The sequence below is a fragment of the Strix uralensis genome, chromosome 5 (genome assembly GCF_047716275.1).
Source record: "Strix uralensis isolate ZFMK-TIS-50842 chromosome 5, bStrUra1, whole genome shotgun sequence".
Lineage (NCBI taxonomy): Eukaryota > Metazoa > Chordata > Aves > Strigiformes > Strigidae > Strix > Strix uralensis.
Genome location: NC_133976.1, coordinates 78,257,294 through 78,273,466, shown reverse-complemented (window position 1 = coordinate 78,273,466; position 16,173 = coordinate 78,257,294). Strand labels below are relative to the sequence as shown.

Here is a 16,173-nt window from a genome sequence, read left to right as displayed (position 1 = left end):
AGCTTGGGTCTGTAAACCTTGTAAAAAATGATGTGTGGGTGTGCATGTGTGGTGGCAGATCCTGATCTAGATCTTTTGGTGCTTGGGTGGTTGCTACAGACCCCAAACCCGCCCAGACCCAGGCAGGTGCCCTGCTATCGCAGCCTAGGAGCTATTCCCCAGCACCAGCTGGGATCACAGGGGCAAGACAATGTGCAGGAGCTCCCTTTGCCACTCCCTGTGCTGCGCCTAAAAAGTTGAACAAAGATTTCAGTTTCAGGGCTGTCAGTCTGGTATCATTACAGAAACACTTTCTTTCCTCGCTGTCACCCATATCTCTCTTTCTCACAGGCAAATAAACAACAGAGGCTCCGAACCTGGAACAAAACACTGGCATGCTAAAAAACACATTGACAAGCCATTCTTCTCATCCTTACATGAATTTGGTGATAGTGGAAACATGAGTTCTGGGGAAGAAAGTTCTCTGGCTAGTAAGTTCATTTTTTAAAAGAAAAAACCCAACTCATTTTATAACAAGCTTGGCTGTTACTGAATTTTCCCCTAACTCAGCATTATCCTTGTCATAGGCAACCAGCATCTTTCCGAGGCACTGGGCTGTCCTATACATTCCACATCCATCAGAGTAAAAGCCAGATCAAGGAACACCACCGACAATGCCAACTAAAACTTCAGAACAACTTTGCTCCATTCTCGTTCTACGTCCCATCTGACAAACATTGATTGCTTCCCAGTGTTTCAGCTGAAAGCCAAAGATCCCTGACGCTTTAACTGGCAAAACAATTTCCACTTGTATACCATGTATAACATAGTAAAGACCAGTCATCTCATCCAAGAGCAAAGAGGTTTGACATTTACTCTCTGAACAATCCTGCAGATGTCCATGGAAAAATCTTGACTTCTGATCTTTGTGAACACATAAAAGAGAATATGATTTTAAGCTTTTTTATTTGAAGGTGCTCGCAGTCATGGGGTAAATTTTTCAAAGGCTCTCACAGCAAGCTCATCTTTGGTTCCTTTCCAGCCGTCTGAATTTTTCCTCTGGCTTCACAAGCAGCAGTGCAACTGGCTGACCACTTAACATTCTTAACATTTGCATTTATGCTTGTGATAACTTGAAAATTCGACAATCAAACAGCTTTCTAATTTCTTTCCTCCTTGTTTTCAGTTCATCGGTATAACTTAGTAAATTAGTCTTGTGTGAATTGGGGCAGAACTTTCAAAATTTAATGGATGTAGCCATTAGCTTAGCTATATTAATATAACACCGTACTAAGTGCAAAACAGGAGGGGTCCAAGTTAAACACACATGTAAAATACAGCTTTCGGAATGTGCAACCCTTCTACAGATCAGGGCCTTAATGACCAACAGGCCAGGGTAGGTCTTTGCTCTGTATCCCCAAAGCCCAAGGCATATGGAAGCAGCAGCATCTGGCTTTCTAAGGCCAGTCCTGCTGCAAAAAGGCTCCATCCTCTAACCTTGGGGGATGTGAAGAACGGCAAGGAAGCAATCTTGGCCAATCTGTTGTAAAAAACTGCTTTAGAAATACCAGTATTAGCCAGTTTTCCTTCAACAGGCCACATTATTTCTTTCAAATGCACAAGCAGTATTGATGTTGGCACAGAGACCAAGGGCACATTGGTGTTCCAACAGCAGATTTCCATTTTATAAAGCTAGGGATCTACCCTGTGGAATCAGAAGGGGGGGGGGGGGAAAGATACCTGAATGCAGGTGGGTACATGCGCAATGTCTCTGCAATCACCATCTCCAGATAAGGGAGTTCTTGTACATTTTGGTAATCAGGGACCATCTGAAAAGGCAGGAAGAAAGGAACAATTACATTTTCTCACATTTAAGTGCCAAACTCATCTCAGATTAGCTTTTAAATCATCTATTTTTTACTGGGCATTTTTCCTGTAGAAGAACTCCATGTCTCATCTAAAACAGTAAATGATAAAATTATACAAAAATGTGGGCAGTAATTAAATGTGTGTATAACATTCCTTTCACCATCAAAATGCTTTGGTGCGCAGCCCAGCTGAAGATATAATAATAAATCAACTTGCTAGGAAGTATTAAAAACAGGGCATTAGAGAGGGCATTAATAGCTACAACAGAGCTATTGTTTTATACGTGCACTAAAATCTGCACAGGACCCTTGTCTCATCCCAAACCAAAGAGCGTGGCAGACCAGGAGCACTCTGTCCACAAGGAACAGAAAGTTCTTCAGTTACTCTTGCTGATGTTAGAGCAAACCCTTTGCCCTTTCCCAGTTATAGAAATAAAACAAAGTGCTAGTGCTGTGACACCTGCAGAGGGGTGAGAGATGGCACTGGAAGAAACCAGCAGCCTGATGAGGAATGGCACGCAAGAGCGAGCTGCTCTGCCAAGTAGAGGGGGCTGAGGTACAGCTCAAATCTCACCTGGCAGGGCTGTGATAGTGCCTGGGAAGAGAAGCCTGTTTCCTCCCGTGGCCACTCCTTGTGTAATGCTGCTTAATTTTGCATGGCGGGCAATGCCTGAGCCCACAGTTTCGTAAGTCTGCAAAACCACCCGGCCCTTGACAACGACTGGTGGGCACTAAAACCCAAACAAGGCTGTAGCTCAGAAGACTTTGCCCTCTGACGGGCAGCAAACAGACAGGGAGAGACACCAAACCGCGGACAACCACCAGCAGCAGTGACACAACTGAGCACATGGACGAAAAGAGAATTTTTCCCACTGTTACCTTCCTCGGAAAAAGGACATTTTCCCTGTCTTATTCAGTGCTCTCAGCAGAGGGCAGCCAAAGTACATCTAATAACCCCATCTGGAAAGCAGAGTTTTGTTTTAAATTAGAGCATCTCCTAAAGACTGACACAGAGTAAATTAGAGAAAAGCACCTACGTCAGACTAGACTAAACCTTTTATGAAGATTTGGGGCCCCTGCCGTTCACAAAGGGGACTGGATTCCATCCTTCCTTTATTTACTACAGCACTTTTCATGTATAATGCATATTTTATTGAATTTTCATGCAAAAACATATGGTACATACTGAAAATACTAAGCAGAGAACAACTCCAGATGGTATGCAGAAAAGGCGTACAATAGAATGAGGACACCTTGCTGGATTAGGGTATCCCACTTATTCAGCACTAAGCCACCATGCACCATTTCACATTAACTGATCTTTTCTAGGAAGGAAATAGATACATTCTATTATTCCCATTTTTTGGCTCACGAAAGAAAAGCAAAACCAGAAAAAGTAATTTGTACAGGCTGAACAGAACCAGTGTGTCTGCTCCTCTCTTAGGGAAAAAGATGCAACTCAGCTTGTCAATAGATGAAGTATTTTGTCAGTATATGTCAAATATTACCAATACAGGAAGTACAGACTGCACTGACAGCCTTTCAATGTCGCTTTTATATTGCAGTAGTGCCTACTAACTGAAACCTTTGGCTTAGGTCGATGGTTATCAGACAAAGGACTAGGAGACTAAAAGCCACAAATGGCTGCAATGTCATGAGAACCATGGTATGAAGAGCTGTGCTCCAATAATTTGAATAGCTAAAACCAAAGACAGAAGGATGATTTTTATCGTCCTTATTTTTCAGAAAGGGATCTGAGGGCTACCTGATTTTGCACGGGAAATCAGTAGCAGAGGCTGGAAATGAACTCTGATCATTTCAGGTCTTCGTGGCAAAACTACCCTTCTCCATGACCACACAGTGGTCCACTCTTTGATGCAAATGCATGCTGTGCTGTTTATTCATTTTTTTTCTGCTAATTTTACATCTCGCTTTCAGAACTTTCCTCTGTCCTTTTTATACTGATATTCTGCATCTCTGCATCCTGGGTCAGCACCTGAGTCCTGTCCCTGCAATCCCTCCTGATTTCCTGGCCAGGGTGACTGAGGGAAGAGTTCAGGCTCAGAGTAAATGAGTGGTGGAGCCAAGAGCACACTGTGATGTGTTCGATTCTCCGAGCCATGCTCTTTCCACTGGGCCTTCCTGTCTCTCTCATAATCCCTCTACTTACTTCTGGAGTCAATAATTAAGATAATTATACGGTAACCTGATATAATAAGTAGCCACTAAATCAAACCATACATCAACAAATAATATAACACTAAATTATGGGAGCTTTGATTTGCTCTTTCGAATAGCTTCTATACCTTCAGGGATTAGCAGTTCAGAAAACAAAACAAAGGTGCAAAACCAGCTGATTTTCCTTAGAAGAAAATTCTTTTTGCTTACATAAAGAAAAAGGGGTCGGTTAAATGGCAGCACAGTGAACTCTGCTATCGTGAGCACGGCAGACACATCAGTCATTTCCTACATCTGATGCAACTTAATTATTGGCACTTCCATGCTTTTAGCATCAAAGTAGCTGGACCTAATTTAGTAGTTGTTTGCAAGGTCTGACCTATGGCTGTGTAAAGTACACACCAGCCAAGTATCTCTATTTAGGAAGGACAGTTTGTTGCTTTTTTTTCCCTTTCAAAGAAAATATTTTCCATTTGTTTTTCCACTCCCTCTCTTCAAAATATTCCTTTAGCCAAGCACATTTCAAAGGAACTTAAATATGCTTTTCTCCCTAAATGTCCCTGAAATCTTTCAACTGCTGGCAGGTTTTCTGGGGTGGGGGGTGGTGTTGTGCAAAGATACCACTTTAACCCCCTGCAAATAAAAAGTCTACATTGCCTCTTACTCAAGATTGGGTGTTTTTTCATTAAGAGATTCCTTTCTGTAAAAAGAGATGTGGGGGCAGAAAGGAGGTACCACATCGCATGTAATAAAACATCCTATATTTTAATTTTGCAGCCACTGCTTTGCACAGCAGTCTGTCTTATGCTTTGCACAGTCTCGTAGTGTCTTTTCCTGTTGACGTGGAGGTGAAATGGCCATGTAACATCTTGTGGCCTTTCTCTGCATGCATGTTTGCCCCGTTTGATTTCCGGAGGTGTGCTGGTACACCCTCACCCATCCCAGACCATTCAAGCACTTCTGAGGTCCAGAAAGCATCCAGCTCGGCCACAAACTCTCCCTTATGACTGACAGCAAATCCCAGGCCTCTATCCCTTAGAAAAAGGTGGGAAATTAACTCTTCACCCCAGAGAGTACTCTGAGGTGAAATACCAGCAATGATTATAAAATTGTCTATGTGCTACCAGGATGATACGTGTTTTAAGCCACATATAAATTCCAAGAGAGATAACTGCCTTCAGATCCACCTCTGCTTTTCAGTATCGGCTTTAGCATTTCCTAGGCAGGCAAACCTATTTTTTGCCACCACCCTCAGTTAACTTTTAATTCCTCAATGAACACCAAGGGAATCCAAGTGCTGACAGGAGAGGTCTGGCCAATCTTTCTGCTGCAGTTTGAGATGTTACTGTTCCCAGTTGCTCGCTCCTCTTTGCTGGCTGTGGTTAGCGTCACCACAGCCAAGTCAGCAGAAGGGAACATATGCCTGCACCTCAGTTGCTTCCATACAACGTCCAGCATGAACCCATCTTCAAAGACAGTTTAAGACGAGATACTAACTTTTCCCCAAAGTAGCTGATGATTGAGGCACAGATCCTTCTCTACCACCTCTGTTTTGGGAATAGTAATGCAAGTACACATCACTGAATAAGAGATTTCCACTTATCCTATTGGTCATGGTCTGGTGGTGCTCAGCAGCCAGAAATGAAAAAAAATCAGAGAAAATTTTCTGTAGCTGACAGTGTGGCATGCACCTGAAATCAATTTGGAAGCAGCAAAGGCTGCAGAGACCACATTCCTCATAACTAGCGCTGCTGAGTCATGGCCTGAGACTGAACCGGCTGTGGTTTCTGAGAAACTGCAATCCAAATCAAATGCCTCATGGGCAGGTATGACTGTGACAAAGTCCATGTCAGAGAGATGACATGCAGATCTGCTTAAGTGCAGATGCAGATCCTTGAGTTATCTGTGTATGCATAGCTACACAGCCCACATTGGCTCTTCCCCAAAATGTAGACTTTGGATAGCAATAGGATAGGAGGCGGTGAATCAAAAACAAGCCAGCATCATCCCCAGTGACTCTCACCCACCCCCCTTTCAAATTGCCAAAAGAGCTATTCAGACCGTAGCCATAGCTAGGATTCACAAACAGGTCAATAATGTTTCTTGAACAAATGGATCAAAAGCTGCTGATAGATCAAAGAATCTGCCTGGGGTTTTGACCTCTCTTTGGTCACCTCTAGGAGCTGCTCGTCCCCTAACAGAACCAGAGCCTGTATGCCATGCTCAGCCTGGGAGAGGGGGAAGAAATGCAAGGATGCTATGTCAAGTTAGGGTTGCCCCATGACAACCTTGCTAACAACCATATCAGGAAAGGAAACATTAGAGATGGGACAGCACTCAAAATGTAGATCAAAGAAAAAACAGGGCTGGGATGGTTCAACAGGCACCTATCTTTAACTTCCTTAAAGAAAGCTTACCTCGTGTTTTACTACCTCCACAACAACGTGTTGGACTACCTGTAAAGCACCAAACTAAAACCTCCCTACAATGTCAGGCAGTGAAACAGGGACAAAGTTGATGAAGTAAAATTTCTTGGCTTTATCCTCAGAACTTGGACCAAATACTAAAAAAATGCTTAATGTAGTCCTCATGTGATATTTATTGTAAAATCTTTCTCTCTGCTGCCTGTGGTCCAGCCTGCACCTGCCAAGTGAGTGAGACGTCTCTCTGAGGCATGGCACCAGGCAGAACCAGCCCTTGACGCTGGGGAAACAGGATCCTGAAGTTCCTGAGTCCCACTCACCCCAGGAGGCAGGTCATGGCAGAAGGTGTTGCCTTTAAGATACACTGCTTTAAGATAGAGAAGAGCCTACCTAAAATCACTAAGTGTCTGTTGGCCATTTCCAGTGACAGAGGACTACAGAAGGGTATCTTCTAGCAAAGAAGCTATAATTCTTGACTACAGAATTGAGAGCAAGGTTAAGGAACAAAAAATAGAACAACAAGCCTGATTTCCAGATTAAGATGCAGCAGCAAGAGGCTTCCAGAGCTGCCTAGCACCTCTCCTCTTGAATCCTTACAGCACGCCTTGGTAGCACTAAAGCCTTACCAGCAGTGTTGTGCCTTCTCACATGCTCCCAAAAATGAACACTAAAGCAAGTCCTCAGCTACATCCTGTCATGCCTCTTTCTCCAGAAGCAAGCAAAGTCTATCCAAAACATCTACTCCCAAGCCTTCCCTTTATTTTGTTATTGCATGTGGATTACCTGCCACCTCCCTCATTTGCTTGGGCTGTCATTCAAATAGAAATGCAGCATACAGGTTCTCACCCCCACCCTTGGTGGATGCTCATTGGGTTTGGTTCCTTGGTTACTTTGCTCATTGAGGCACTTCCCAAGCTACAACAGCACTCAGTGCTTCAGACATCTCAAACAAACTCCTCCCGGCTCCTCCTAAAGACCATGTGTGCCAAACAAATTTAGTATTACAGCTTTTTGTTCAAATCACCTGCCAGTCACCCTCACACCTCCTCGAACTCCACCCTTCACGTTCCCCTCTCACCAAGTCCACTGCCACGTGAGTCGCAAGTTGCATGAGCACAGGCAGGGGCAGGTGCTGATTCGCAGGTTAAGTTCAGAGGTGGTGGGAAAGGCTGGCACCCCAGTTACACACTGATAACCACATTACATGCAGACCTTGCAGCCAAATTCCCTCCGGTACTTTGGTGCAAATCCACGCAGCTCCCTGGGGTTGTATCAGTGTAAGGGAGAGGAAAATGCGGTTCTAAGTGTGTACCCAGTAGTGCTGGGGAAAGAGCCAGAAAGTATAAGGTTACACCAATGTCAACTCTCTTTAATGTTACTTTGCTTTTTGAATCAAAGACTTCGGCTCCTGACAGAAGACAGACCTGCACTACCTTCAGTAGCTTTCATGGTGCTAAAACAAGGTCTTCATAGCATCACTGTTCACAAGGAAACTCCTGTGAGATAAAAATACTTCCTGAAACTGAACAGTGTCCCAAAACCAAACAGATAAACACAAAAGCTGCAACCAAAACAGTCAGAAATTCTCTTCCACCTACATTACTACTGACACATGGTGATCAGCAAGAACAGAATGAGTGCCATCAGGTAGAAGATCTGGAAAAAAATAGGCAGGAAAAGAGAAGAAAATCACTACGGAAATCCTTTATGAGGCAAGCTACAAATGAAAAGAAAGGAGAAAAAAAAAAATCTGTTTCAATCTCGGTTTTGTAAATTTGTCAACTCCACCTATTCCCAGATTCCCATGCCAAGAGAAGTGGGTGTCCTTAAACAAAAAGTGAATAAATAACTGGGAGTGAGACTGGGTGCCTGGGGTGCTCTGCTGTCACAAAGGAGGGGGCAGGTCCCCAGTGTGCTGACAGTGCCCAGCCTGGCAGCTTTTAATACACAAGTACCCTCACTATACTTTTTTTTTTTTTTTTTAGTGGGGAAGAGTAGTTCCTCTCCAGAAGTGGCTCCCTACCACTATGCAATGTGTGCCTCGCTCCAGCTATTTCTGGATGTGATATAATCCCTGGCCATGCATTGTATTAGGCTAAACCCACCAGAGGCACAGAGACTGCCCGTTTCTCACCTCCTTAAAAAATACTCAGCCCCCAGGAAATCCTCCTCAGTTCTCTCCTCAGCCCATCGAGGCTCGAAAGTCTCTCTTTCTACACTTGTCTGACACAATCAAAATTTCTACTTGGGTGGCAGAAATGCCGAATGGTGAAGGATCCCAGTGGGAGGGAGGCAAGGAGGAAATTAAACAGGAGAAAGGACTGCCAGAGGCCCAAAAGGCTGAGAAAGAGAATTATAAAACTGGAGTAGGTCTGTCCGAAGGGCATGTCACCAGTCCAAAGCATATTAAGCACTGAAGTTCGTGCAAGACTTAATCCTTCCTGCTATAGAAGTGTCCCTTGGTGGTTGCTGGAGATCTACAGGAATAAAGAGGAGGGATTTTCTTCCCCTCTCAGCAGACATTCATGGTATCACATAAGAGCCAGATGATTTAATTTAATCATTCCTGCTCCAGCTGGTATTCTCTGTATGGAGGTGACAGTGCTTTAAATTAGGGCCTTGCATATAAAAGGCCTGTGTGTTTAGTTTAATCAAATGTTCATTTCCTCACGTTACATTTATATTAAAAGGCATCAGCATGAATTTTCATGCTGCAAATAGAGGCTATCACATGGGCTATATAGTGAGGTCCTCTTTGGTCGTTCTTCATCTCTATGGCCTTGTATGCTTGTCAGCCTTACGGACTGAGAGGTGACTCAGCACCAGACATGCAGTTTGGGGAAATATACCCTAGAGAGCATGGTCCAACCTATGAGGAGAGCAGAGCTTTACACAAAATAAATTACTTCAGTAACTCACCTTTCTGCAGATACTTAAATATGGGCTTGAGCCAATGGCTGCTTAAGTCATTGGCTTCAGCAGTTGCTGGATGAGACCATTTCTGAATTAGTAAACAGGCAAACATTCACAGCAAAGAAACTGGAAGATTCTCCCATCACTCAGCGTAATTATTATTTGCTCCGACAAGGGCAGGTCAGTTTTAATACCATACAACATTTATGTAGTGCCTGATGCCTTGAAAACATTTTATGTACATTAGGTGCAGTACAACAATAATAAAACTTTGCCTTTCCATAGTTGTTTTTCCCCTGAGGCTCAAGATGCGTTTAGCAAACATTAATTAGTTGGTCATCTTCCAAACGCATGTGTGAGGTGCTCCTGGTAAATACTCCCTCCCTGTACACAAGGGGCCAGCAGAGGTGCTGAAGACTGAGGCCAACAATTACAACCTTAAGTCAAGCACCCACCAACTTGAACCTTCATAAGTAGCCTGGGTTTTTTTCAGCCTCAGCATGACTCCTGTGAGTAAATAGGCAAATACTACTCCAAATGCAGAGACTGAAAATGACCAAAAGAGAAAGAAATCTGTTGCATGGCATCTAAATATGCCTTAAACACAAAGGAGCTTTGTGTGGTTTTAGCTGCCAAGATCATAATTCAGGGCTCAGCCTGTCCTTGAGAAACTGATGGTACTAAAAGTACAGAAAGTAAAAAAGCTTTTCTGGTGTCAAAGCTCCGATTCCTTGCTGTAGACTTCTGCACCTCCTAATGCTGTAGATCTCTGCACACCTAATACATGTAAAATCTACAGGTAAAAGCCATGTCCAGTCCTAGCTCCAAATCTTAGCATATGGCCTTTCTACAAGGCATGAGAGAAAAGTTTGTTCCTGTTGAAACTTCTCACAATTTAGTTGGAAATATGTAAAATGGAGAAAGAAAAGGGAAAAATTTATTTTCTGACCAGAGCTATTCAACACCTTTTCCTCTTCTGCTCCCTCTGGAAAGTGCTGACTGCCTTGGGTACAAAAAAGCAATTTACAATTGGTATGTGAAAAAACTTGATAGCACTTGAAACAGCTTTTGTGTTTTCTCTCTCCAACGCATGAAGAGGCTCTTCAAGGAAAAAAAACCTACATGCCAGTCCAAAACACACTACCCCAAGCTCAGTGGGGAGCTGGCTGTGAGCAGGGGTGTCTGCTACCATGACACTATCCTATGACAAACCTCTCTAGATATTCAGATAAAGCTGTCTGCAACGAATCCTGGCAGACGCCTATTCAAGGATTTCTTTCCTTTTCTTCCCTTACTCTATCTCTTCTCCATCTGGGAACACAGAAATTTCCCTAAGCCTGTTCACGCTTAGATTTAGTGAAGCCATCATGGTGTCGTGTTCTGGCACTGTTTTGTGTCTTTGCTTTCCTCTACTCTTTGCAGAGCAGCATGGCACGGCTGTCCATCTGTTTATGATTTACTTCACATGATGACTTGGTCCCAATTACACTGATAGGCACAGTAGGTTATTTGAGGGCCAACTGGACTTCTGTAATGACACTCAAACTGTACCCAAATTGTGGGAATGTTTCCAATCAAAAAAAGGCCAGTGGAAAAACTCCACCGGGACAACCCCCAGGAGAGCCCACCTGACCTTAATCCCAGGAAGTAAAAACAAAAATTTAATTTTTTATGTGGAATTCTTCTGCAATTATCAGTGTCCATGTGATCCACAAAAACTGAAGAGAAGACAAGAAGAAAAAATGAGACCTGGGTCCTTCTGACGCTTAAAGATGCATATTGGAGAAGAGACTATAAAGAACAGCATTCAATTCAGGAGACCACATCTTTCGTGGTCTCCTTTAGCACAGACCTGAATCACAGAGTCAAAGGAACTGTACCGATTTGCACCAGCTGAGGACGGAGCCTGGGAAGTGCAGCCGTTTGGGGGGCGTTGCGTACTGCCGTGGGTAGGAAGCCCCTCCACGTGGACTGAACCACTGGCCCTCATGAGCATGCAGGAGTGAGGGGAATAAAAAGCACAACTCAGAAAGCTGCAGGATGAAGTCACAGGGTCAGCAGTAAGAAAATACAGAATTCATTTGTAATCTGAACAAGGTCATTTCTAGCATGTTTTAGGATGATATAAGACTTTACAGGGAAGGCAAATGGAAAGTATTGCTCACGATTTTTTCTGCTTTATGAGTAAGCTGCTTTGGCCTTTATTTATTTATTACCTCACAGTCCCACAACGATCCTGGTGTGAAGACCAATTTGCTGTTCTTTCTCTCTTGCTTCTCAAGGATATTTTTGCTTCTTGAACCTGACCCTTTCCTGTCTCAGTGCCTGGCCACCTCTCTCATTTACCTCTCCATATTTCCAAGGATACCCTTATTTTTACAATTCCCCACACCTCACCTTGGTGCTGTCATTTCACTTATGGCCACACTACTTTAATACCCAGTATTTTATCCTTTCTTTTTCTTTTTCAAAGCTCTATCCTGCACCAAGTCACAAAAGCTCTGGGGTGCAGGGGAACCTGGCCAACACGGTGGTACCTACCTGGATTTGAGCCAGCCCTGACAGGAAGGCCACTCGATGCCACTGAGACACAAAGGTGGCACCCACAAAGTGACACATTTGCTGAATCACTCAGCATAAAAGAGCACTTTTAAGCCAGAAAAGTCCATAAACCATAGTGTTCTGCAGGGGGTTCACTAGCAATTTTGCCCATATAAAATACCTAATAAAAGATGGTATCCTTTGCCCTTTTTAGCACAAGTTGTAGCACAAAGATCTGTAGGCATCTATAGATGGGCTAATTTGTGGGGAGGGATTTTTTGAGAGTACAAAGATGGAGCACAGCTGTAGGCTTTTCCTGTAAAGGGCCTGTCACACACACAAGAGCAGCTAGACATACTCAGAGTATTACCAACCCTGATCGTTCAAACGTTATGAGCGAGGCCCCAACATACTTAGTAACTGGCTTGGAAACACATGAGATTTATGACAAATAATAATATTTTGAACTTCATTTGCTTTCTGGCTTCTGAACTGGGATTCATGTTTTCAGTCTTACCTTTTCAACTAGAAGCCTTTTTCCCCCTTTTTTTTATTGGTTGCTTTTTTGTTTTAATAATGAAAGATGAGATTCTGGTGATACACCTGACTTCAGTGTCGAGTGATTTGAGAGAATACAAAACAAATACCAGACACTTGCAGTGCGATGGCAGGATGCTGGTAATATTCCATTTACAGAGCACCATGGGCCATCCCTGCCTGCCCTTTGGCCATCTGCTGCTAACACTCGGCTAGAATCACACAGATCTTTTAAAAAAAGAAAAAAGTCTTCAAGACCGTGAACTTCGCATGAATAAACATCACACAAGCGTGAGCTGCCCCTCCGAGTGCCCATGGTTTTGTAGCACATGTTTTGGGGGTAGGGGGGTATCACTGCCAAGAGGGGCCTTGGGGATTAAGCATCCAAACTCCTCTTGAAAATGCCAAACTTAGTACCTTGGCAAAGCTTGACACAGAACAAAATTGAAACACGCAGACAAAGTAATTGGGGGGGGAAACAGTGCTGAGTCTATATATAGCATTTTGTTTCTGCTAGAAACAGGGTACTAGGGTACTAGAGGGGAGGTGAGGAAGGGAGGAAGTGACGGGGAGGGAGGGAAAAGAAAGATAAATTTTGGTTGCTGCTGTCATACGCAGATCCACTTATCTATGGCTGAAACCCAGACAGCTGTGAGACTCTAAATGAAGAAATTTAATTAAAAAGTAAAAAATGAAAATCAGCAAGAAAAAAACAGAGAAAAAACAGGACTTCATGCTTCCCACACATACCCTGATGTATAAATAAAGACTATCTGACTGATGAAGGGTGCTTATTATTTCTTTGACTTCCATGTGTGTAAAGAAACCTACAATTCTTTCTAGTGAACAAGCAGGATAATCACAAAGCCAAGGCACGTTGCTGCTATTCCAACTTTGCTGGTCTAGTTTAAATGACATCATGCAACATCTTGGTAGTCCCAGGCATATAATACCTATGATGCACTAAAAAAAAAAGGTAGGGTTGGACCAATTATGAAGGAAAAGATTTTGGAAAGCAGGTTACTTGGGATCATATTCTGCCTGAGTTACACCTCTTGTAAGAAACATGCTGGGAAAAACTGCAAGTGGATGCGATTCCCTTTTGCACCTCTTGCATACTTAGACCTGCCTTCTGCCAGCGTAACTTAGAGCAACCTTGAGATTTTCTCTTTCTTAGCTCCCAAGGCATTTGCGATGCAGCTCGGAAGAGCCAGAGCATCTTGCACTTCTGTCCATACCCACTGCTTTTCCTAACACATTCCCTTCCCATTTCACATTATGGCACAGTAAGAGAGATTGGTATTAGTACTTTTGGCCTCTCTTCATATGCGCACACATGTATGCATGTGTATTTTCTGTAACACATCCATCAATTTGAAATGGTATAAAATTACTAAAAAAAAATAATCTTTAAATCTCATAAGATTTAAAGTGTGAGTACTGCGAAGTCAGAAAATTCATTCCAAGTCCTATTTATCTAGGTCAGGATGTGAGAAGATTTTTTTTTTTGCGTTCTGCATATGCACGTCACCACTTTTGCTCCTTGGTACCACGCAGGCTGAGAGCTGAAGAGCCAGGGAAGATGATGGCTTGTTCCCTGCTTTCAGTGGACTTGACAGAAAAATCCCATTTATGTTCCTTATAATGGAGTCTTGTCTCATCTCTACCACAAGAGATGTTTCGGCCAGTATATTACAAATACCGTGCTGACAGTGTGTGTGCCTTAGTGCCACATCACTACTGGCTCTTCTTTAAAGCAGAAGAGAAAAGCAGCCTGCAAAGCAAGGAACAAGTTAACAAAAGGCTTCATTTATCTCCAGCTGATACCAACATGACAGCGGGAAATGCGGGGTCAGATTCCAGGCACATTATTGCGAGGGCAGGAGGAGCACAGGGAGTAGCCGTTGTGTGGTGAAGCCACGGGGCTCACAGTCAGAAGGTCAAGTCCTGACGCAGCTTTCCAAGCAAATTTGGGAAAGTCTTTTCCTCTCCTCCAGCACTTTTAATAAGACCAGTAAACCTTAATCATGAGATTGTGTGGATACTGCTGGCATGCTCAGAGGCAGGCAGCATATGATGCTCCTGTTCGAAGCCTGACATTACACAGAACTAACAGTAACTCCCCTGCTTTTTTTAAAAAAAAAAATGTTTAAGTCATGGGTGAGGTGAGTCTTGACAGTTAATACTGATACTATTTGGAATAAAGGTAAATCTTGAACGAACAACAAAATTGTGGACAGACTACCAGAACAGAAATTTTACACATTCCTTCTGTGTAAATAAAGAAGTGAACTTAACCCACCATTAAAGCTTTGCTTTATGATGTGCAATTGCTGGGGGAAAAAAGTTGTAATGGGTGTTACACACTTACCCATACACCAGCAACAAACAGGCAAAGAAACTCTCTGCCTACCTTTGCGTGGAAAAATAGCTGTAATTTGAAGTTCAAGGGATCTGTTTTCCAAGTTTATCTATCTATGATGCCCTTGGGTCTCAAACAGAGGTTGGGATCCATGGAGATCCTCCCTGCTCCTTGCACGTCTGCTGTCTCAAATTATGAAGAGAGAACTGTGCAGGGAAACTGCTGCTGCTATGGGACGCCTGGAAGAAGAGCCGCACCAAAAGTGCTCCCAGAGCAGACACCAGGATGGGTTCCTGCAGCCAGTGTCAGGGTGCAGAAGCTGGGCTTATGCTGCTCTCATGTCCCATGCTCCTCAGAATGAGGGGGGAGGCTGTTGGGACAAGGCAATGCCACTCCACGGCGTGTGGTGCTACCAGCACATCTCTGCTTCAGCTGGGACAGTGCTTCCTTATTTGATTATTTTTTCCATTAAGCATTTCTTATTTCATTAATGGGAGTTATTATTCAGGTGACCCAGGAGTGGCAGGGCTTCCCACAAACCCGGCATTACCACAGTACAGGATGGAGCTGGTGCTCTGCCTGGTATTGGTGCAATTCCTCTTTGCTCGAGCTGAAAGATGGCTCGTGTTCAGACTGCTGCGCACGACCAGGCTCCAGACAGGATGCAGCATGCTTGGCTTGGTGGGAAATGAAAAGGATATAGGCTCTTTTGTCAGCTCAACTTGGTCTTAATAGTGTTTAAATATCTTAAGGTCACTAAATTACAGAGTGCAGAAATTTGGCACAAAGGCCCTTCTCTAAGATTATCTACGTTTGCTGAAGTAAGACAACAAAAGAGAATAAACTGAACTGAGCAGAACCAACAATCACTGCTAAGATGTAATTCTTCTCATTCAGCCTATATGCTGAGCCTATAGAGAAGGCAGCATTTCCTGTCCCTCTTGCTGACAGTTCAGTATTAGGGCACAAAGGCAGGTCACTGTCCTTGGCGATATGGTAAACAAAGATAAGAGCTGAAAGCAATGGAGTATTTTTTTAACCATGATAATTCACTCAGAATAAATTCCATTGTGGAGAGATTTATTGTTTACTTAGCACTCCTCAAAAGAGCTCCTTGGGAATGCAATCTCCTTCCCATGCACTGGACACAAAACACGTGTTTCAGCTGAAAGCACTGGCCAGGCCTGCTCAGGGCATCTGTTACTCGTCCCTGGATTCACATGTACGAAACATAAAGTGAACCTGCTGGAAAAACACAGCCCCGAATGTTCGGCCAGACCTGCTTGTTATCCTGGGTTGGGGAACTTAAACAGATGTCTCCAACGGGCAGCCATGCTCATGAAAACACTTTGCCAAAATGCCAACAAAAACC

The 16,173-nt window shown here is 43.5% G+C and overlaps 1 protein-coding gene across 5 annotated transcripts in view; it reads right to left on the bottom strand.

The window, feature by feature from the left end:
* The window catches only part of TBXAS1 (thromboxane A synthase 1), a 232,164-nt gene that overhangs the window by 8,796 nt on the left and 207,195 nt on the right, over positions 1-16,173 (bottom strand). For all 5 annotated transcript variants that reach the window (XM_074871842.1, XM_074871843.1, XM_074871844.1 and 2 more), the window contains one exon: positions 1,720-1,808. In XM_074871842.1, coding sequence (XP_074727943.1) covers positions 1,720-1,808 — 89 coding nt within the window. The remainder of the gene's footprint in view (positions 1-1,719; positions 1,809-16,173) is intronic.